Source organism: Prionailurus bengalensis, chromosome C2, assembly GCF_016509475.1.
Source record: "Prionailurus bengalensis isolate Pbe53 chromosome C2, Fcat_Pben_1.1_paternal_pri, whole genome shotgun sequence".
Taxonomy (NCBI): domain Eukaryota; kingdom Metazoa; phylum Chordata; class Mammalia; order Carnivora; family Felidae; genus Prionailurus; species Prionailurus bengalensis.
The window spans coordinates 150,422,354-150,441,374 of NC_057350.1; the positions used below are offsets into that span (position 1 = coordinate 150,422,354).

Below are 19,021 nucleotides of genomic sequence, written 5' to 3' on the forward strand. Positions count from 1 at the left end.
CGCACTTCCGGGCCTCAGCCAATGAGAACCCAAACGGCTCAGCCAGTCAGCGCCCCGCGCTCCTTCCGGCGTTCTGCGTGCTGCCCTGGAGACGGCATGGGCGAATCCAAATGCAGAGGGGTGCTGGACCACACAGCTTTGAACTGCGCCTGCGCGTTCCGCCGTACGGCATTGCTTCACCCCTGGCCTTGGCAAGTGGACCGGTCCCGAAGGGGTAGAAGCTGAGACCGGCGCCTTCGCGGGAGCAGTCCGCTGGGTCGGCGGCTTCTCTGCCTTAAGCGTTCAGGTGAGTAGCGGTGGTAGTTTTAGGGTCCACGAGTTTAGGTTCGGGTCTCCATGAGCGAGCGCGGAGGACAGTACGGGCCTGGAGGGGCGCCACTCACCTACCCTTTCTCCGTGGACCCTGTGCCCCTCGAGTCTTCCTCTCTCTCAGGGCTCTGCTTTGTTACCGGGTTAAACTAAACACCTTAGACAATTTTCTCGAGGCTTTGGTTCAGGGAACACGGAATACCTCTTCAAGGACTTGGGTGCAGGGAGGATTCATGGCTGTAGGGTTCGGGAGATGCGCTTTATGGACGCCCTCGATTCGGAGTTCTTCCCCTAAACACCCCAGCAACGCGTCCCGAGCTCTAAGCCGGCGGTGCTGGCAGATGTCCGTGGACGTAGAGAGGCAGTGAAAGCCTCCAGTTCGCTGGTCACGAGCTGCTTGGAGTGGGGGGTGTTGACCTAGCGACCCCGAGCCTGCACCTTCCAGGTCAGACTAAACTCAAAGCCTGCAGTTAACTTGGTCTGTAAAGTGCTTCGAAGAGAAGCACCTGTTGAATGCAAAGCGCAGTGCCTGCCACCTTTTATGCCCTCGAAAAAGGTTGTTTTGGCCTGTGGGTAGTAAAGTTGAGTGTGCGTCTGGGGGGAGGGGGGGCGGGAGGGAGTTGAACCACAGATTGCTGGGGTCCGCTTCCAGAATTTCTTATTCAGTAGGCCTGGGCTGGGGCGGCGGTGGCTGCTGCTGGTGGAGGAGTTAATGATCTGAAGGTAGAGAGAAATGAAGGCAGGGTTTTATCTTCTGCCTCTATCACCTGGTCAGTTTCGAAGAGTTTGTTGAATGTAGGTTCTGCGCCCCCGTAGCTTAAATGCCTCATTTATTCCTAAGCGTGACTTGCTCTGACTTCTGGCTTCTCTGATAATACCTAGGTTAACTTGTAGATTTAAAAGACGTGCCACGCCTTTAGAAAACCTGGAAGACTAACCTGTGGTGTCTGGGAATGCACACTCAGTGAGAAAACGTTAAAGATACGCCAGAAAGTGGTAACTGAAAGTCAGGAGAGTGATTACTTTTGGAAAAGAGGAGTTGTGATTGCCATAGGCTCAGGGAGGGACTTCTGGAGTGGCAGGCCAAGTGGGTGGTGATCACAAGGTTAGCCGTCGTGTTTATTTATTTTTTAAGTTTACTTATTTATTTTGAGAGTGTGGGACAGGAGTAGAGAGTGAGGAAGAGAATCCCAAACAGGCTCCACGCTGTGAATGTGATGTGGGGCTTGAACTCCCCAACGGCCAGTCCCGTTTAGAATAATTCATTGAACTATACATTTATTTTTGGGGGGGTTTCTGTATTTGTGTTTTATTTTATAATATAAGAGCTTACACATTAAATATTAGGAAGTATAAGGTGAGGATGCCCTTGGAGTCCAAAAGAATCTTAAGTTGTGGAATTTCCAATTTGAAAAGGTCATTTACAAGATTATCTGATCCAATTTTTATTTTACTCTAAGGAAATTGAGCCCCAGAGAGGGGAAGTGCTTCAATAGTAAACCAACCTTAGTTGACTTTGTACTTGATGCATTTTGTTAATTTCAGACTGCCTGTTCTGCTCAGATGCCCCTACTCGGTGAAAGATTTCAGAAAAGAATTTATTTGGCTTGAATCAAATTGAAAATGTAAAGATTTAATTTTTTTTCTTGTGGCTTAAAACCATATTCTCAAGGAATCAATTATGTATTTATTTATGTATGTATTTGAGAGAGAGGGAGGGAGGGAAAGAGGGAGGGTGAGCAGAGGAGGGACAGAGAGGGAGAGAGAGAATCTTAAGCAGGCCCAGCACAGAGCCTGACAAGGGACTTGATTTCACAACTGTGAGGTCATGACCTGAGTCACAATTAAGAGTTGGATGCTTAGCCACCTGAGCCACCCAGTCGACCCTGAAGGAATCAACTCTCTGTCTTATATAAAAAGTCAGGAGACTATTTCTTTTTTTTTTTTTTTCAACGTTTATTTATTTTTGGGACAGAGAGAGACAGAGCATGAATGGGGGAGGGGCAGAGAGAGAGGGAGACACAGAATCAGAAACAGGCTCCAGGCTCTGAGCCATCAGCCCAGAGCCTGACGCGGGGCTCGAACTCACGGACCGCGAGATCGTGACCTGGCGAGTCGGACGCTTAACCGACTGCGCCACCCAGGCGCCCCCAGGAGACTATTTCAACACCTTATCCTTGTGTATCCTGATAGAGCCAAGTTGTGAACATGTAATTAAAGGTCTGGTTTTTTTTCTGGCTAAATAGTTTTTCCATCTTAACATACTGCCAATTTAATCTTTCTTTGGTTATATTACATACTATGTATTGTTGCCACAAAATTACTCGTGTCTAGGCTGCATTTTGGTGGGTCAGGAGTCAGGATTTGCTCTTTTTAAAGAGTGGGTTTTAGAGTGGAGAGAGTATAGGGAACTTAGAATTTATTTTTTTAATGAACCCTTTTACTATCTGTGCCATTTTTGGGTTTCCGTTTATTAAAAAATTTAAAAAATATTTATAGTTGAAAGAAAGAGAAACCATGAGCAGGAGAAGGACAGAGGGAGGGAGACAAAGAATCCAAAGCAGGCTCCAGGCTCTTAGCTGTCAGCACAGAGCCCAGTGCGGGGCTTGAACCCATGAACCATGAGATCATGACCTGAGCCAAAGTTGGTCGCCCAACCAACTGAGCCACCCAGGTGTCCTGGGTTTCCTTTGGTTTAAATTCAGATTTTTCCCACATCCTTTCTGCTTAAAGAATTTTGCTGTCAATAGTCTGAGTTCTTCTGGTTTGGTGTAGAGACCAGGTTTGTAATCTAAATAACTAAATGTAACTAGTAGCCTATACATCTTTATAGTAGATTATTTCGCTTTTTGCAGTAAATTTTAATGTCATTGGAAGATGGAATCATAGAATTAGTTGTTAGATTCTTCAATTACTAGTTCTATATGCCAAGACAGGACAAACGGCTGCCTCTTGGCCAAATATGTCCCTCAGCCAGTGTTTGTATGGCCCACAACAGAAAGTAAGTTCCAGAGATTTAATGTATATCATAGTGATTACACTAAACAATAATGTATTATGTACTTCAAAGTTGCTTATGAGACTAAATCTTAAATGTTCTTAACCACAAAAAAGTGGTAATTGTGTGGCATGTAGAGGTGTTGACTAATGCTATGATAGTAATCAGATTATGATCTATAAATGTTTGAAATCAACACACTGTACACTTTAAACTTAATGTACATGTCAATTATATCGATAAAAATTGTGATATTCACATACTATATTGTTTACCCCTTTAAAACGTGCAATTCAGTGATTTTTAGTGTATTCACAAAGTTGTGCAATCGTCAGTACTAATTCAGAACATTTTCATTTGCCCAAAAAGAAACACCATACCCATTAACTTCAGTTTTACATTCTCTGTTTCAAAGAGTTTTCGGTATAGTTTCTGACTTACTGGATACCATATAGAAACATGAGCTGCTTTTAAAGAGTATATCTACTGCTTACTGGATGATTTCTGGGAAATTTTCTATAGTTATGTAAAATCCTTCCATCTATGAGATGCCAATTAAAAATTTTTTTTTTTTTCAACGTTTATTTATTTTTGGGACAGAGAGAGACAGAGCATGAACGGGGGGAGGGGCAGAGAAAGAGGGAGACACAGAATGGGAAACAGGCTCCAGGCTCCGAGCCATCAGCCCAGAGCCTGACGCGGGGCTCGAACTCCCGGACCGCGAGATCGTGACCTGGCTGAAGTCGGACGCTCAACCGACTGTGCCACCCAGGCGCCCCAATGAGATGCCAATTTAAAATATATTTTGCAAATTAACTACTTTGTATTATAAATATGCTTAAAATCCTGAATTCACTACTGTACTTCAATTCTAAGTAAAATCTAACTGATGAAAGACTACATCAACTCCTATTCATGCATGCAAATTAGGGCATTCTGTTGGCCAAGAAAATGAACTCTTATCTGGTTATATCCTAGATGATGAAATGGTTAATTTTTTTTTTTTTTTTTTTTTTTAACTTAAAACAGGAGTTGGCAAACTCTTTTCTGTAAAGGGCCAGATAGTAAGTATTTTAGAATGTGTTGAAGCCATTGCTCTGGTCATAACAACTCTGCACTTGTAGTCTAAAAGGAGCCTTAGACAATATATAAGTGAATGGGTGTGACTATGATACAGTTAAATTTTACAAAAGCAGCAGGGTTTGGCCCAGGAACCAGGAGTTTAGTAACAGCTGACTTTAATATTTGGATTGATTTCTTAGAATATCTCTGGATTAGATGGAAATATTGGCATTCCATATTTGTTTATAAAGTATTTTAACATACATTGTCTCTTTTGCTTCTGGTGTTTGAGGTTTAGGTGGGTCATATGTTGCCCCATTCTATATAGATATTGACACAACGTGCCTTCCTTGGTAACAAAAGTGTCGAGATACATTGGAATCTCATTCATCCCTCATTTTGTTACATGTGTTAGAAATAGCTGTCATTTTCATCATTTTTAAGACCTTGTTGAAGGAAGTTGAGTATTAGTTTTTTAGTTTTATTTTCCCCTACAAAAAGACACTGGTATACAACACTTGTAGGTGATTTTTCTGAGTTTATGGAATTATTAGATTAACATACTATCCTAGGCTAATTAATCGTGCAACTAGCTTGCATTTATAAGTTTTATTTTTGTTTGCCTTTTAGGAACTAGAGATGCTATTAGGCTGTTGTTTTATCCAATGTGAGAAGTTGGCCCGGAGATGGAAAACTTCATTCTGTATGAGGAGATTGGCAGAGGAAGCAAGACTGTTGTTTATAAAGGGCGACGGAAGGGAACAATCAATTTTGTAGCTATTCTTTGTAGTGATAAGTGCAAAAGGCCTGAAATAACCAACTGGGTAAGTGGAGTATGTTTTCCTCCCTTTGGGAAAACACAGAGCTACCTACGATCCAGGAGAACAAGTAGCATATAAACAGAAGCTGTTGAATTCACTATAACAGATGCCACATTTTCAATCTGGAATGGGTGACCTTCTGTCTGTTTAGTGCCACACCAATTGTGAAGAATGACTAATAAACATCCCTAAGTAATTAGCAACTTAGTGGTGTTTTTGGGAAAAGTCAGGAAAAGTATGGTCTATATTAGATCACTTACTTTAACTTTTAAATTATTTTCAAAGTTTTAAAGTTTAAATCTCTACATTCCATGTGGGGCTTGAATTTACCCCCCAAGTTCAGGAGTCTGACTGAGTCAGCCAGGTGCCCCTAGATCATTTACTTTTAAATTTAGTATGTGATTTATGAAGCTTGCCAAAGGAAGGACTTTGGGTGAGAGTGACTTGAGTTTGAAATTTATATCCTGGACCAAACTTAGCTTCCCCCCCCCCCCCCCAACCATTGTGGTAAAATACACATAACAAAAAGTTTACCATCTTAACCACTTTTTGAAAATTTTTATTTAAAAAAATTTTTTTTAGGTTTATTTTTGAATGAGGGAAGGAGGGAGGGGGAGGGGCAGAGAGAGAGGGAGACACAGAATCTGAAGCAGGCTCCAGGCTGTGAGCTGTCAGCACAGAGCCCCATGTGGGGCTCGAACTCATGAACAGTGAGATCATGACCTGAGCTCAAGTCGGACACTCAACCGACGGAGCCATCCAGGCGCCTGCTATCTTAACCACTTTTAAGTATACAGTTGGTGATATTAAGTACATGAATGTTGCTGTACAACCATCACCATCTCTAGAACTCCACTTTTTTTTTAAAGTTAATTTTTTTTTTTTAATTTATTTTTGGGACAGAGAGAGAGCATGAACGGGGGAGGGGCAGAGAGAGAGGGAGACACAGAATCCAAAACAGGCTCCAGGCTCCGAGCCATCAGCCCAGAGCCCGACGTGGGGCTCGAACTCCCGGACCGCGAGATCGTGACCTGGCTGAAGTCGGACGCTTAACCGACTGCGCCACCCAGGCGCCCCTAAAGTTAATTTTTTAAGAGCAGTTTGATAGCACACCTGTGCAAGCAGGGGAGGGCAGAGGGAGAGAGGCAGAGAATCTTAAGCAGTCTCTATGCTCCTTGTGGAACCCAGGCCGGGCTCCATCTAGCAACTGTGGGATCAAGACCTGAGCCCAAATCAAGAGTCAGATGCTTAACCGACTGAGCCACCCAGGCGCCCCAAGAACAGTTTTAGATTTACAGTAAAATCAAGAAGAAAGTGTAGGGATTTCCCCTATATTCCCTGTCCCCACACATGTATAGTGTTCCCCATGGTCAACATCCCTACCAGAGTGGTACATCTATTACAACGGACGAACCCACATTGGCACATCATCATCCCAAATCCGTAGTTTACCTCGGGGTGCACTCTTGGTGTTGTACGTTCCATAGTTTTGGACAAATGTGTGATGCTTTGGATCTGTCACTATAGCATCATACAGAAGAGTTTCACTGCCCTAAAAATCATCTGTGCTCCACCTATTCACCCCTCCCCCTTCCTCCCAACCCTGGACAACCGTTGATCTTTCTATTGTGTTCATAGTTTTGCCTTTTCCAGAATGTGATAGACTTGGAATTACACAGTATGTAGCCTTTTCAGGTTGACATCTTAGCAATATGCATTTAAGTTTTCTTTTGTTTATTTGTGGCTGAGAGCTCATTTCTTTTTATTGGACAATATTCCATTGCATATGTGCCCGTTTTTATTTATTATTTTTTAATGTTTATTTATTTTTGAGAGACCGTGCGAATAGGGGAGGGCAGAGAGAGGGAGACGCAGAATCCGAAGCAGGCTCCAGGCTCTGAGCTGTCAGCACAGAGCCCGACGCGGGGCTCAGACTCATGAACTGCGAGATCATGACCTAGGCCGAAGTCGGATAGTCAACCGACAGAGCCACCCAGGCGCCCCAGTGTACCAGTTTTTTAAATTCATTTGCCGATGGAAGGGCATCTTGATTGTTTTTAATTGAGAATAAAGCTGCAATATATGTGAACAGGTTTTTGTGTGAACCTGTTTTCAACTTGTTTGAATAAATACCCAAAGTACGATTGCTGAATTGTCCAGAACTCTTGTCATCTTGCAAAACTAAAACTCTGTACACATTAAACAACGGTTCCGCATTTCCCCAGCCCCAGGCACCTGCCATTCTACTTGGTCTCTGAATGGTACTTCATGTAAGTGGAATCCTACATCCTTTGTCTTTTTATGACTGACTGATCTCACTTAGCATGATGTCCTCAGAGTTCGTCCATGTTGTAGCATGTGTCAGACTTTCTTTCGTTTTTGAGAACGTAGAATATTCCATCGTATGTACATGCCACATTTTGCTTATCCATTTACCTGTCATTGGACACTTAGGTTGCTTCCGCCTTTTGGCTATTGTGAGTAGGCGAACACGGGTGCACACGTATGTCTTCGGGACATACTCTGCTTTCAATCCTTTGGACATACCCAGAAGTGGAATATTTTGGTTTAACTTTTTTTTTTTTTTTTTAAGGAATTGCCGTAGTGTTTTCCACAGAGGCTGTACCAGTTTACATGCCCACCAACAGTGTACAAGGGATTCCATTTCTCCACATCATTGGCAACTCTTGTTATTTCTGTTTTTTGTTTCGTTTCGAAGATCGCTATTCTCATGTGTGTGAGGTGGTGTGGGCTTTTGTAAGGAGTGTGGGTAGTTGAAGAAAGACAGGGGTACGAGACAAGATGCGGGCTCGTCTGTAGATTCGATGCTAGGAACATAAGGCGTTTTTCTTCTGATGAGGTTTTCTCTGAGATGAGAAGCTAAGTCCTCAATTAGGTGGGGGAGGGGAAGGCTGGGTTCTAGGCAGAAGGAAAACAAAAGCGTGAATAGTCACTTGGTGGACAGACTAGCTGGGGCCATTGAAGATTGGGGATTCCAAACGGAAGTCGGATCAGTCAGCATGGCTGGCGTCTGCCTCGGTTGCTCGCTCCTATGCGGAGTGTGGAGGTTTGAACTGAACCAGAAGTGAGTAGTAGAGACCGTGAGTTGGTAAGTGAAGGAGCAGTGGTCACGAGCTAGGATGTGTGCCAGACTTTGGAGATGATGCGGTTATTAGTAAACATCTAACAGTGCTGGTCAACCCAAATATAGTGGGGGCTACAGATCTGACTTTAAAGTTCATAGTAGCCACACGGAAAGGAGATTAGTTTTAGTAGTATATTTAATCAGCAGACGGGTGGTGGAGGGCGAGATGGAGAGAGCGGGGGCGTCTGGCAGAGTGGGTACTTGGCATATAGTGAGCGGTAGTGAGCATCCGAGGCTGGACTGTGGCCTGATTTCTGTGGGAGTTTCCACACGTTTGTTTCCCATTAGGACCTTCCCCTTCCGGTGGCTGAGTCCGTGGGAATCATTTAGACAGGCTCACCCTATGCCCTCCCTAGTCTCTACTGAGACAGGATTTATTGGGAGTTTATTACAAGGTGCTCCTCAGATTCTCTTGACCACTCTTTTTTTTTTTTTTTCTCCCCATCTCAATTATGTTTTCTAAATTATGTGGATTCATTTCCCTTTCTTTGTGTTAGAATATGAACCCACTGAGTTGTTCCTAGAGTGTATGTACCACATTCCATTTTTTAAATAGGGAGCTCTGTATTTCTACAAATTATGGGCCGATTAGCCGGTGTTGAGTGTGAGTGACTGTGTGTGTGTGTGTGTGTGTGTGTGTGTGTGTGTGTGTGTGTAAGAGAATCAGAAAACAAGGATCCAAAGCGCTTGGGTAGTTGTCACCAATTCTGAGTCTGGATGGTTTGCTAATAAAGCACACGTTTTTGTGATTCTAGTTTCCATTTAAAAAAAAATTTTTTTTTTTTCAACGTTTATTTATTTTTGGGACAGAGAGAGACCATGAACGGGGGAGGCGCAGAGAGAGAGGGAGACACAGAATCAGAAACAGGCTCCAGGCTCTGAGCCATCAGCCCAGAGCCTGACGCGGGGCTCAAACTCACGGACCACGAGATCGTGACCTGAGCTGAAGTCGGACGCTTAACCGACTGCGCCACCCAGGCGCCCCTCTAGTTTCCATTTTTAATGGGGTCTTGAAAGGAGAAAGCAAAACCCCCGTGAGTCAACGGAGTATTTTTTTTTTTTTTAACAGACAGGCTCTTGTGTCTTTATTTTTAAATACTTATTTTTGAGAGAGAGAGAGAGAGCTAGAGTGCACCCTGGGGAGGGGCAGAGAGGGAAACAGAAGATCTGAAGCAGGCTCTGCGCTGTGTGGCTAGAACTCCTGAATTGTGAGATCACGACCTGAGCCTAAGTCAGACTCTTAACCGGCTGAGCCACCCAGGCACCCTTGCATCTTTATTATTGAGTTTGGAATTCACTCTTGGTGCACAGGTATTCTCATGATCCAATGGAAATGTACATCTTAAGATCAGCATATTCACTGCAATGATTCTTCTTTTAATAGCCTGAGGGAATTGATACTAGGATTCACCGAGAATGGATATATATTATATATGATACATATCAGTAGGCTCCATGCCCAGTGTGGGGCTTGAACCCACGACCTGAGGTCAAGAGTTGGGTGCTCTACTGACTGAGCCAGGCAGTCACCCCCACTAAGGATATATTTAAAAAGAAAATTGTAGAACCCTCTGAGAGTTCCTTTAAACATTGTAAAAGTAATACAGCATCATTATAGAAAATTTGTACAATGTAGAAGAACGGGTAGAAAAAAGGGCAGCATAGTTCCATCACGTGAGACAGTCCTGTCCTGGTTTTTTTTGTTCTAGTCTTTTTCACTATGAGTTCTGTTTCAATTTTAAAGTCATGGTATTACATAATTTTGTTTCTTGCCTTTTTCACTTAACATTACACTGTCATTTTTTATGTTTAAAATTGTTTTCATGTTGGGCTAATATTTTGTCAGTTGATATATAATTTACCTAGTATTGAGCCTTTGAATTATTTTTACTTGGTAAGGTTTTTTTCTCCTTGAAAATGATTTATTTCATGATTATGAAAGTATTGTGTGCTCACTATTAGAAAGTAGAAAAGTAGAAAAAATTAAAATCAGTAGTTTCAGCTATTTTTAACTTTTAGTCATTTTCCTATGAATATTTCTTTTGTAATGTTTACACAAATACACAAAACTGTATTGTGTGAGGTTTTTTTTTTTTTTTTAAAGATTGTATATTACCATTTTTTGGTGTCACCAGCCTCCATAACCATCATTTGTAATATCTGTATAGAATTCCACTAAATTCCACTGTTAAGCACTTCCCAATTGTGTGTTTAGGTTTTCTTAATAGATGCAGATTTTAACAACTTGTGAGTGTGTGTGAATGAATGCTGTTTTTATAGGTCCGTCTCACCCATGAAATTAAACACAAGAATATCGTAACTTTTCATGAATGGTATGAAACCAGCAATCATCTCTGGCTCGTGGTGGAACTCTGCACAGGTGAGTGTGTATAAGACATGTTACAAATACATCCATCCTAGGTAGCTTTGAAAAAACATGTAGGTTTTATTTTCCTTTTGTATTACAAATATAAGCACTGGATACTCTTGACTCAGTTGACTTACACATACATTGTTTGGATATTAGGGTAGGGTATAGAGCAAAGATGTTTGGTAAGAGGAAGACAAGTAAAATTCAGTTTGGGGTTTACTTTGGAATAACATACTACTAAGTCACCCACATACAAATTTAGAGATATTTTTTAGTGATTAACTTATCAAACAAGTTTTCCCGATGAATAAAAATCAAGTATTTTAGGTCAAGTAGCTATCTGTTAGCTAATTAGTGTATAAAGTGATCATCTTTTTATTTTTATGAAAAGAGTACTTCGTGTTTATAAAAACTTAGGCAATGTGAAAAAGTACAAAGATGGCTCCACAAATACCACCTCCTAAACAATAGAGATAACTTGTTACAGCTCTTGCCTGATACAACTTTCTAGGGCTATGTTTAGGGAGAAGAATGACTAAATATATCACTGTTATCTGGGCTTTTAGTTTCAGTGTTTTCAGGGAAACAGTACCACTGTTAGTGTCTTCTATTTATACATTGAGTAATAAAAAAGGATCATTAAATATTAAGGTATATTGTAATTTCTAGCTTTGAGTCTTTTGGCGCTTATAATTTATAACACTGAACCATCAAATGGATTATTTGGAATAAGACCTTATTTGGATTTTATTTTTTTCTGAATCAATAGGAAAGGACTATGGTTTAATTACTTCCACAGCTGTATGCACTGTAGAGGTGATCAGGGAACTTTCCCTGTGTTACTTTTTGCCTCAGCTGTTCTTCTCCCCCACCATTGTTTCAGCCTTACTGATGGATGCCTGTATTTGGAGTGGTTCCTTACCGACCAAAACAAAATAACCCCCCAAATACCTCCTACCTTAATCACCATTCTGATTGAACTTTCAGATGCCAGCTAAGACTTTTTCTTTTTTATTTTTTTTAAAGAGTTTCATTTATTTATTTGAGAGAGAGGACGTAGGTGTGCATGTGCGAGTCGGGGGGTGGGGGGCGGGACAAAGGGGAGACAGAGACAGACTTAAGCAGGTTCCATGCCCAGCACAGAGCCCGATCTGGGGTTCCATCTCACCACCATGAGATGATGACCTGAGCTGAAATCAAGAGTGGGATACTTAACCAACTGAGCCACCCAGGTGCCCCAAGACTTTTTTTTTTTTTTTAAAGAGAAAGGAAGAGCATTTTATTTGAACCTAAGTTAGGACAGCTGCCTGGGATATACAGTCTTCACAAAGAGTGCTCTGGGGAAGGAACATCATGTGCAGGATTACATAGGTTTCTCTGAACTTGGCTCCTCTTGGAATCTTGATGCTTTAAAAAAAAAAAAAAAAAAAGTTTGTTTCCGGCACATAGATGGTAGAAATGTGACCGGGATCTTAGAAGAGTAAGAGATAGTTTTCACAATGTGTTTGCCTTCGACGTTTAATTTCCTCAGTCATGTACGCTGAAGGTGTTGATTTTCTGTTAAGGAAAGGCATCTTTTCTGCCATGCGGTACTTTGTAGAATGCGATCCACCTTTGCACAAGAGTAAATGTGGCTATACTTTGCGTAATGTGCTTTAAATGCACAATTTGGGTTAGTATTGACCACTAATTTTTGCAGCTGTTCAACTCCTATGGGATCTGGAGTTAGCAGTTACAGCATTAGAGGGATTCTCCCTTCATCCCGCCTGCTTACGTGTGGACCATTCTCCCAGCCCAAGCAGTCATTCTCTGGAAGCTGACTCTGGAGAGTGGATACAGATTCCTCTTAGGGTGCTTGGTCCACTGTGTTCATTCACATGTATATTTCCCCTGCCAGTCTGTCCAGGTATACTGATTTGATTAGTTTTTAAAGCTCAGTATCTCCCTAGCATGGAACCTCCTGGGGGCATTGTGTCATGCTGGTGGGTTAAAATTGGTGGTTTTAATCAACTTGCAGGTGGTTCCCTAGAAATGGTGATTGCTCAAGATGAAAACCTCCCAGAAGATGTTGTGAGAGAATTTGGGGTTGACCTCATTGCTGGATTACATCATCTTCATCAACTTGGCATTCTCTTTTGTGACATTTCTCCGGGCAAGGTAATTCATGGAAGTTTTGATTTCCTAACTGCTCTGTCTTAAGTTACAGTGCTTTCTCAAAGGTGTTTTTAATTTTAGACAGAATTTAGATAAAATGTAGAACATCTTGAAATTGACTTACTATTTTTAAAAAGCATAGTGCCATATTTTAGCTACCTTTTTAGCTACCTGTTGAAGTAGCTTTTAGAATGCAAATTCTCCCCTCCCTTCAGGGTCCTTTGAGTAATTACTATTGCTGCTGAGGTATATTGTGACTGATGAGCTCAGTATATCTATAAAGTGAGATGCTTAGCTCTTAAATTGTGGTATCTGATTATGAGCCACTATTTTAGTTTGATAATGGCATTTTTGGCTTTGCTTGATTACTGGTATTATGGGTAAATAGCTTCTTTTCTGGTAAAACTAATGATCTGTAACTAAGTGTGCTTTAATGTAGTAGAGTCATGAAACCTGCTTAGTTTGAGTCACAGTTGACCCTAACGTTTAGAAGTTGTGTGAAGTTGGGCAAGTTACCCTTTTTCTCTCTCTCTGCCCTAGTAGCTTCTTTGTCTTTGATATGAAGACGGATTATGTACTACATTTAGGTTAAGCTTCTAGGACGTTTTCTGGTGCTTTCGTTCAATGGCATCTATTATTGATAAGTACATATTCTTAGGGATTGTACTTGTTACTGGTTTGAGTTGCTACTTTTCCTTTGTTAAAATGTGCATGATGAAATAAAAAGTTGAATATTTCCTTGTTAAACGTTATTATAGACCCTCTGTAAGATAACATAAAAAATTCCATGAAAACTTTATAATGAGAAGTTCTCATTTGAAATAACTGTATATGTGCCTCAAGTCTACAACCACTTAACTGTGGTCCTAGCCCTGAAAGCAGCTGTAGACAATACTTAAGTGAAAAGGTATAGCTTTGTTTGAATAAAACTTTATGGACACTGGCATGTCAGTTACATATAATTTACACATATCAGGAAACTTATCTTATTTTGATGTTTGGCAACCACTTAGAAATTTAAAGACCACTCTTAGCTCATGCATATATAAAAAGTCCTGGGGGCGCCTGGGTGGCGCAGTCGGTTAAGCGTCCGACTTCAGCCAGGTCATGATCTCGCGGTCCGTGAGTTCGAGCCCTGCGTCAGGCTCTGGGCTGATGGCTCAGAGCCTGGAGCCTGTTTTGGATTCTGTGTCTCCCTCTCTCTCTGCCCCTCCCCCGTTCATGCTCTGTCTCTCTCTGTCCCCCAAAAAATAAATAAACGTTGAAAAAAAAATAAAAAATAAAAACAAGTCCTGGCTGGGCTTTGGCCCAGTGGCTGTACAGCTCCCTGTGAGGGAGTTGTTTTAATGAAGTCTGGTGTTCTATGTATTCTAGGAAATTCACACTGCTTTGTAACATAACCTTTTGAGCAGGGGTTGGCAGGGTCGGGCAGCATGACCAATTCTGTAAATGAAGTTTTATTGGAACCCATCTTTTTATTTATGTATTGTCAGTGGGCTGCAGAGTTGAGTAGTCAGGGCAAAGATCTTCTGGCCTGCAAAGTCTAAAATGTTTATTAACTTAAAAAAAAAAATTGCAAAGTGCTGACCCCTGCTGGGGGTTCTCAAAGTGTGCTCCCCAGACCAGCAGTATCAGCATTACTTGGGACTCATTCGAAATGCGGGTTCTTGGGCCCCACCCAGACCTACTGAATCAGAAAGTGGGGGTAGGGACTAGCACTTTATCTTAACAGGACCTACAGGGGATTTGGTGCTCAAAAAATTTAAAAGCCACTGTTGTAGACTACCAGACATCCTTAGTATTTGTGACCAAAAATTAAGAATAGACCTTAAATTGCTTTTAACAACAGAGATCCACCTGACCTGTTGTGACTACCCAGAAATAGTTTTAATGGCTCTGGGGGACAAGATACAAGTAATAGACACTGGTGTGGTTTCACCATTCAGCTGGTAACTTCTCATCACAAATTGTGTGAGCACATTTGAGCACTTAACCACATGCCAGTCATTGTTAAAAAAACAAAAACAAAAACAAAAAAACCCTCCGTACGTATAACCTTAGTTAATCCTTAAAACAATCTGAAGGGCAGTAGTCTTTTTCCCATTATACAGGTAAAGAGACTGAGATTTCAAAGGGTAATAAGTAATTTCTCCAGCTCAGGCTGCCAGTAAGTGGTGGATCTAGGCCTAGATCTTTACCTTTGCAACCCTAGTTTTGAACCCTTGAGTAAATAACACGGACAGGTGGGTCTTCACATCCTCCTCCAGCAGTCACCGAGGATCGGTGAGTCTCGATTGTTCCACATACGTTCTTCATCTTTCCCCAAAGCGTGTGGTTTTCCCCGCTATAGTTATCATGTGTTCATTGTATATATCTGAGAATGGGCAGTTTAGTGTTTAATTCTATTGTTAAAATGTTGGATGTATTTTTCTTTGGCTTCTTGTAAAATTGTATGCGTTTAATTTTTTGAGTTGGGATGAAGCCAGAAAGCCCATGCTCAGAATTTCTCAGTGAGATTAGGGGAGGTCCTGAAGGAAGTACAAATGGAATTGGATTCTGAACACATTTTTTAATCTTCATAGATACTCTTGGAAGGGCCTGGCACATTGAAGTTCAGTAACTTTGGCTTGGCCAAAGTGGAAGGTGAAAATTTGGAAGAGTTCTTTGCTTTGGTGGCAGCAGAAGAAGGAGGAGGTGATAGTGGGGAAAATGCACTGAAGAAAACCTTCAAAGGTAGAGTCAAAGGTACGTGGAAAGCTTACGGATCGGAACCCTAGTTGTGGGCTGCCCAAGTCGTGCGTTTAGGAGATGCTGTCCAGTCAAAATAATAAATGTATTTTTGCCATTTTTGACAGTCAAAATAATGAGAATAAGAGGGAAGAGGAGAAGTCTGGATACGGGGACGGCTTTGCCCATGGCCTAATGGGTTTTGCATAGATCCAGTACCGTGTGAGGTACAGGGAACCTCGAACAAACCTGCGTCCTATCCGTGGCTTCCTGCGTCCCTGACCGCTCATTAGAACATACGGATGGCCATGTTTCCCTGCTTTCTTCTGTGTTCTCAGCACTTAGAACGGTGCCTCGCATACACTAGTGGCTCAATAGATGGTTTTTCAACATTGTTGAGTAGCTGATATTCTGCAATTAGGGAAGATTTTTAGGGTGAATTCTTGGGCGGTGATTTTTGCAGTGACATGGGATCTGGGAATCCCGGTGCTTGAGGAGAGATCGTGTGAAGCAGTAATTCTTTCGTAATGTTCTCTATGTAAATCTGTCGTCGAACTTAACATGTTAATCATTTTTCTACATTGTCTTTTTACATTCACTTATGAAGGTAGGGACTTCGTATTCATTTGTTCATTAGTACATCCATTGATTCGTGTGAAATACATTGCATAAATCAACAAAAATTTAGGCGTGTTCTAGATACTGGAAATATGAATGCGAACAAAGGTAAAAGTCCCTGGCCTAACTGAACTTGTATTTCTATGTGAGGAAGAGAGACAGATGTTCATAGTTAACACATATTAATGATGGACCGGTTAAGTGTTGGGTGGGGTGCTTGGGCACATTGGGGGTCTTGCTTAGATTTGCTTTCTCAGGATCTGGCAAAAGTAAAGGCAAATAGGTCTTCTGTACGTGTTTGGTGAATGAGATGAATGTATGCATGGAATGTGATTGTCTAGCCAAAATGTCACATAGGAGAACTTTAAAACCTGAGGACACATGAGGCTGCTGCTGTGGCTGCAGTGGGCCCTTGAGATAGTATTTGCTGGAAGGCTTACCTCAGTAGAATTTTATATTCCAGACGGTTGATGATTGCTCGCTTCATGGAAAGAACATTCTCACTGGAAGATGGGAGGGTTTTAGGTAGAGTTTTGGTGGGTGTTCTGCAAGTGGCCCGCTGTGTGACTTGGGGGATGTTAGGGAACCCTCTAAGCTTTTGATTTCTCTCATCAGTAAATAAGGGAACTTGCTAGCTCGAGAATTTGCTACCTATTTTACTTTTCACATTTTATTTGGCGGGGGGGGGGGGGGGGGGGGGGGGGGGGGGGGGGGGGGGGGGGGCGGGGGGAGAGAGAGAGAGAGAGAGAGAGAGAGAGAGAGAATGAATATCCCAATCAGGGTCCTCGCTGTCAGTGCAGAGCCTGAAGTGGGGCTTGAACTCATGAACCGCGAGATCTTAACCGGAGCCGAAATCAAGAGTCGGACGCTCAACCGACTGAGCCACCCAGTGCCCTAAGAATCTGCAATTTCCATGTTCTACTAAACTTAGGGTAAAGTGTATGTGGCACACCTTAGTGCTAATCATGAAATATTTCTTGTTCTTTTGGATCCATGGTAGGATTGTATCTTCTCCCTGCCAAAGCTAAGGAAATGTGAGCAGGAGTGATGTGAGTTACTTGGAGGTGGGAATTTTCAGAGCCCGTGTGCAGTGTGCATTCTTTCCCTGTCTTGGTGATGGAGGAGGCATGTCTTGAGATGCAGCCTCTCTCAGCCTGGCTCTTTGACTGTGAGGGTCTGAGTCCAGGGGCTGACCCGTGGTTGACATGTAGTTTGAGTAATAAACATTTGTTGGTAAGCCAGTGGGAATTTGGGATGTTAATGCTGTATAACCCTATTCTAGTCAAAATATTATAATCAGAGGTTCTTTTGATTAAGTTGTTAACTTAAAAGAACATACAGAATTGTGCCACACCTCTAACTCAAGTGGACTTCCCAAACCTGTTTGTATTCTTACGTATCCTTGTAAATGAAACCTTAAAATCAGAAAACTTTAAAAAAGGTGAAATGTACATGAAGGTGTGTTTTCTTCCTGGTTTTTTGTTTTTGTTTTTGTTTTTGTTTTTGTTTTTTTTTTTTTTTTTTTTTTTTGCCTTACCAGGTATTTTGTAGGCAGGTTTGTTTTTGGGATTGTTAAAAATGCCTAACAAAGTTGTTCTTTATACTTTCAGGATCTCTTACATATACAGCACCTGAAATTTTAAGGGGTACTGACTTCTCCATCACCAGTGACCTCTGGTCTTTGGGCTGTCTGCTTTATGAAATGTTTTCAGGTGATTACTTTCTGGTACAGTTTAAATCAGAGCTGGGCACACACAAAAAGATTAAATCTGTAGTTTGTGAGTATTTATCCTGGAAGACATGAAAACTAGCTTTTCTAAATTTTTATATATACTGGTTTTGGCTTGCTTCCCTCTGTATTCCTCCTGTATGCTTGGTCTAGGCATATGCCTAGAACCTTTGATATCTATGTCAAGGAACTGTTGACATACAGGTATTTTTCATGATAATCATTTGGAATGTTAACATGTGCCTACTTATTAAAAACTGTGATTTTAGTAGAAATTCTGTGATTTTTAGTAGAAATTCTTGTACCTGTGCCTGTGAATTATTCATATGTGTCCATTGAGCCATACAGCCCTTAGATAATGGTCCACACATAATTAGCATCTTCGTTAGGATGATATGTTTTGAATTACAGAAATAGGAAAATATACAGACAGTGTGCCTCGTCTGTACCAGGCGTTCAATAAGTAGTTATTGCTATATATATTTTTTTCCTGTAAGTTGTGTAGTCCTAAACTATCTATAGTTGAGATTTATTTAGAATTATAGGTTGGTAATAGCAAGCTATTGTTTAATTTTACAATTTTTCATGTAATTTCAGGAAGACCTCCATTCTTCTCAGAAAGTTTTTCAGAATTAATTGAAAAGATTTTTTATGCAGATCCTTTGCCACCTGTTCCAAAAGGTAGGATTTTTGGGCACCTGGGTGGCCCAATTGGTTAAGCGTCCAACTTTGGCTCAGATCATGACCTTATGGTTCGTCGGTTTGAGCCCCACATTGGACTCTGTGCTGACAGCTCAGAGTCTGGAGCCTGCTTTGAATTCTTTGTCTCCCTCTCTCTCTGCCTCTTCCCTGCTTGTGTGCATGCTCTCTCAAAAATAAACGTTTAAAAAAACAAACCAAAACATAGGGTTTTTTTTTTTTATTATAAATGCAGTTAGTTTACGTCTGACACTATAAATGTACACTGTTACCCAAAGTCTGTTTTTGATTCCTAACCCCCAAATTTACATTTTATAAATAGTCCCAAGTTGATATTTTTAGAAATGTTAGCATTCCCTTTGCCTTCTTAAGATAATGGAAAAAAAGC

The 19,021-nt window shown here is 41.4% G+C and overlaps 1 protein-coding gene across 2 annotated transcripts in view; it reads left to right on the top strand.

Annotated features, from left to right (window-relative positions):
* Nucleotides 1–170: 170 nt before the first annotated feature.
* The window catches only part of ULK4 (unc-51 like kinase 4), a 592,138-nt gene continuing 573,287 nt past the window's right edge, over nt 171–19,021 (top strand). The window contains exons 1-7 of one of the 2 annotated variants that reach the window (XM_043595665.1): nt 171–286; nt 5,000–5,193; nt 10,616–10,715; nt 12,724–12,863; nt 15,443–15,605; nt 17,816–17,917; nt 18,532–18,615. In XM_043595665.1, coding sequence (XP_043451600.1) covers nt 5,056–5,193; nt 10,616–10,715; nt 12,724–12,863; nt 15,443–15,605; nt 17,816–17,917; nt 18,532–18,615 — 727 coding nt within the window. In that variant the 5' untranslated portion in view covers nt 171–286; nt 5,000–5,055. The remainder of the gene's footprint in view (nt 287–4,999; nt 5,194–10,615; nt 10,716–12,723; nt 12,864–15,442; nt 15,606–17,815; nt 17,918–18,531; nt 18,616–19,021) is intronic. The other variant, XM_043595666.1, reaches the window with a different exon arrangement.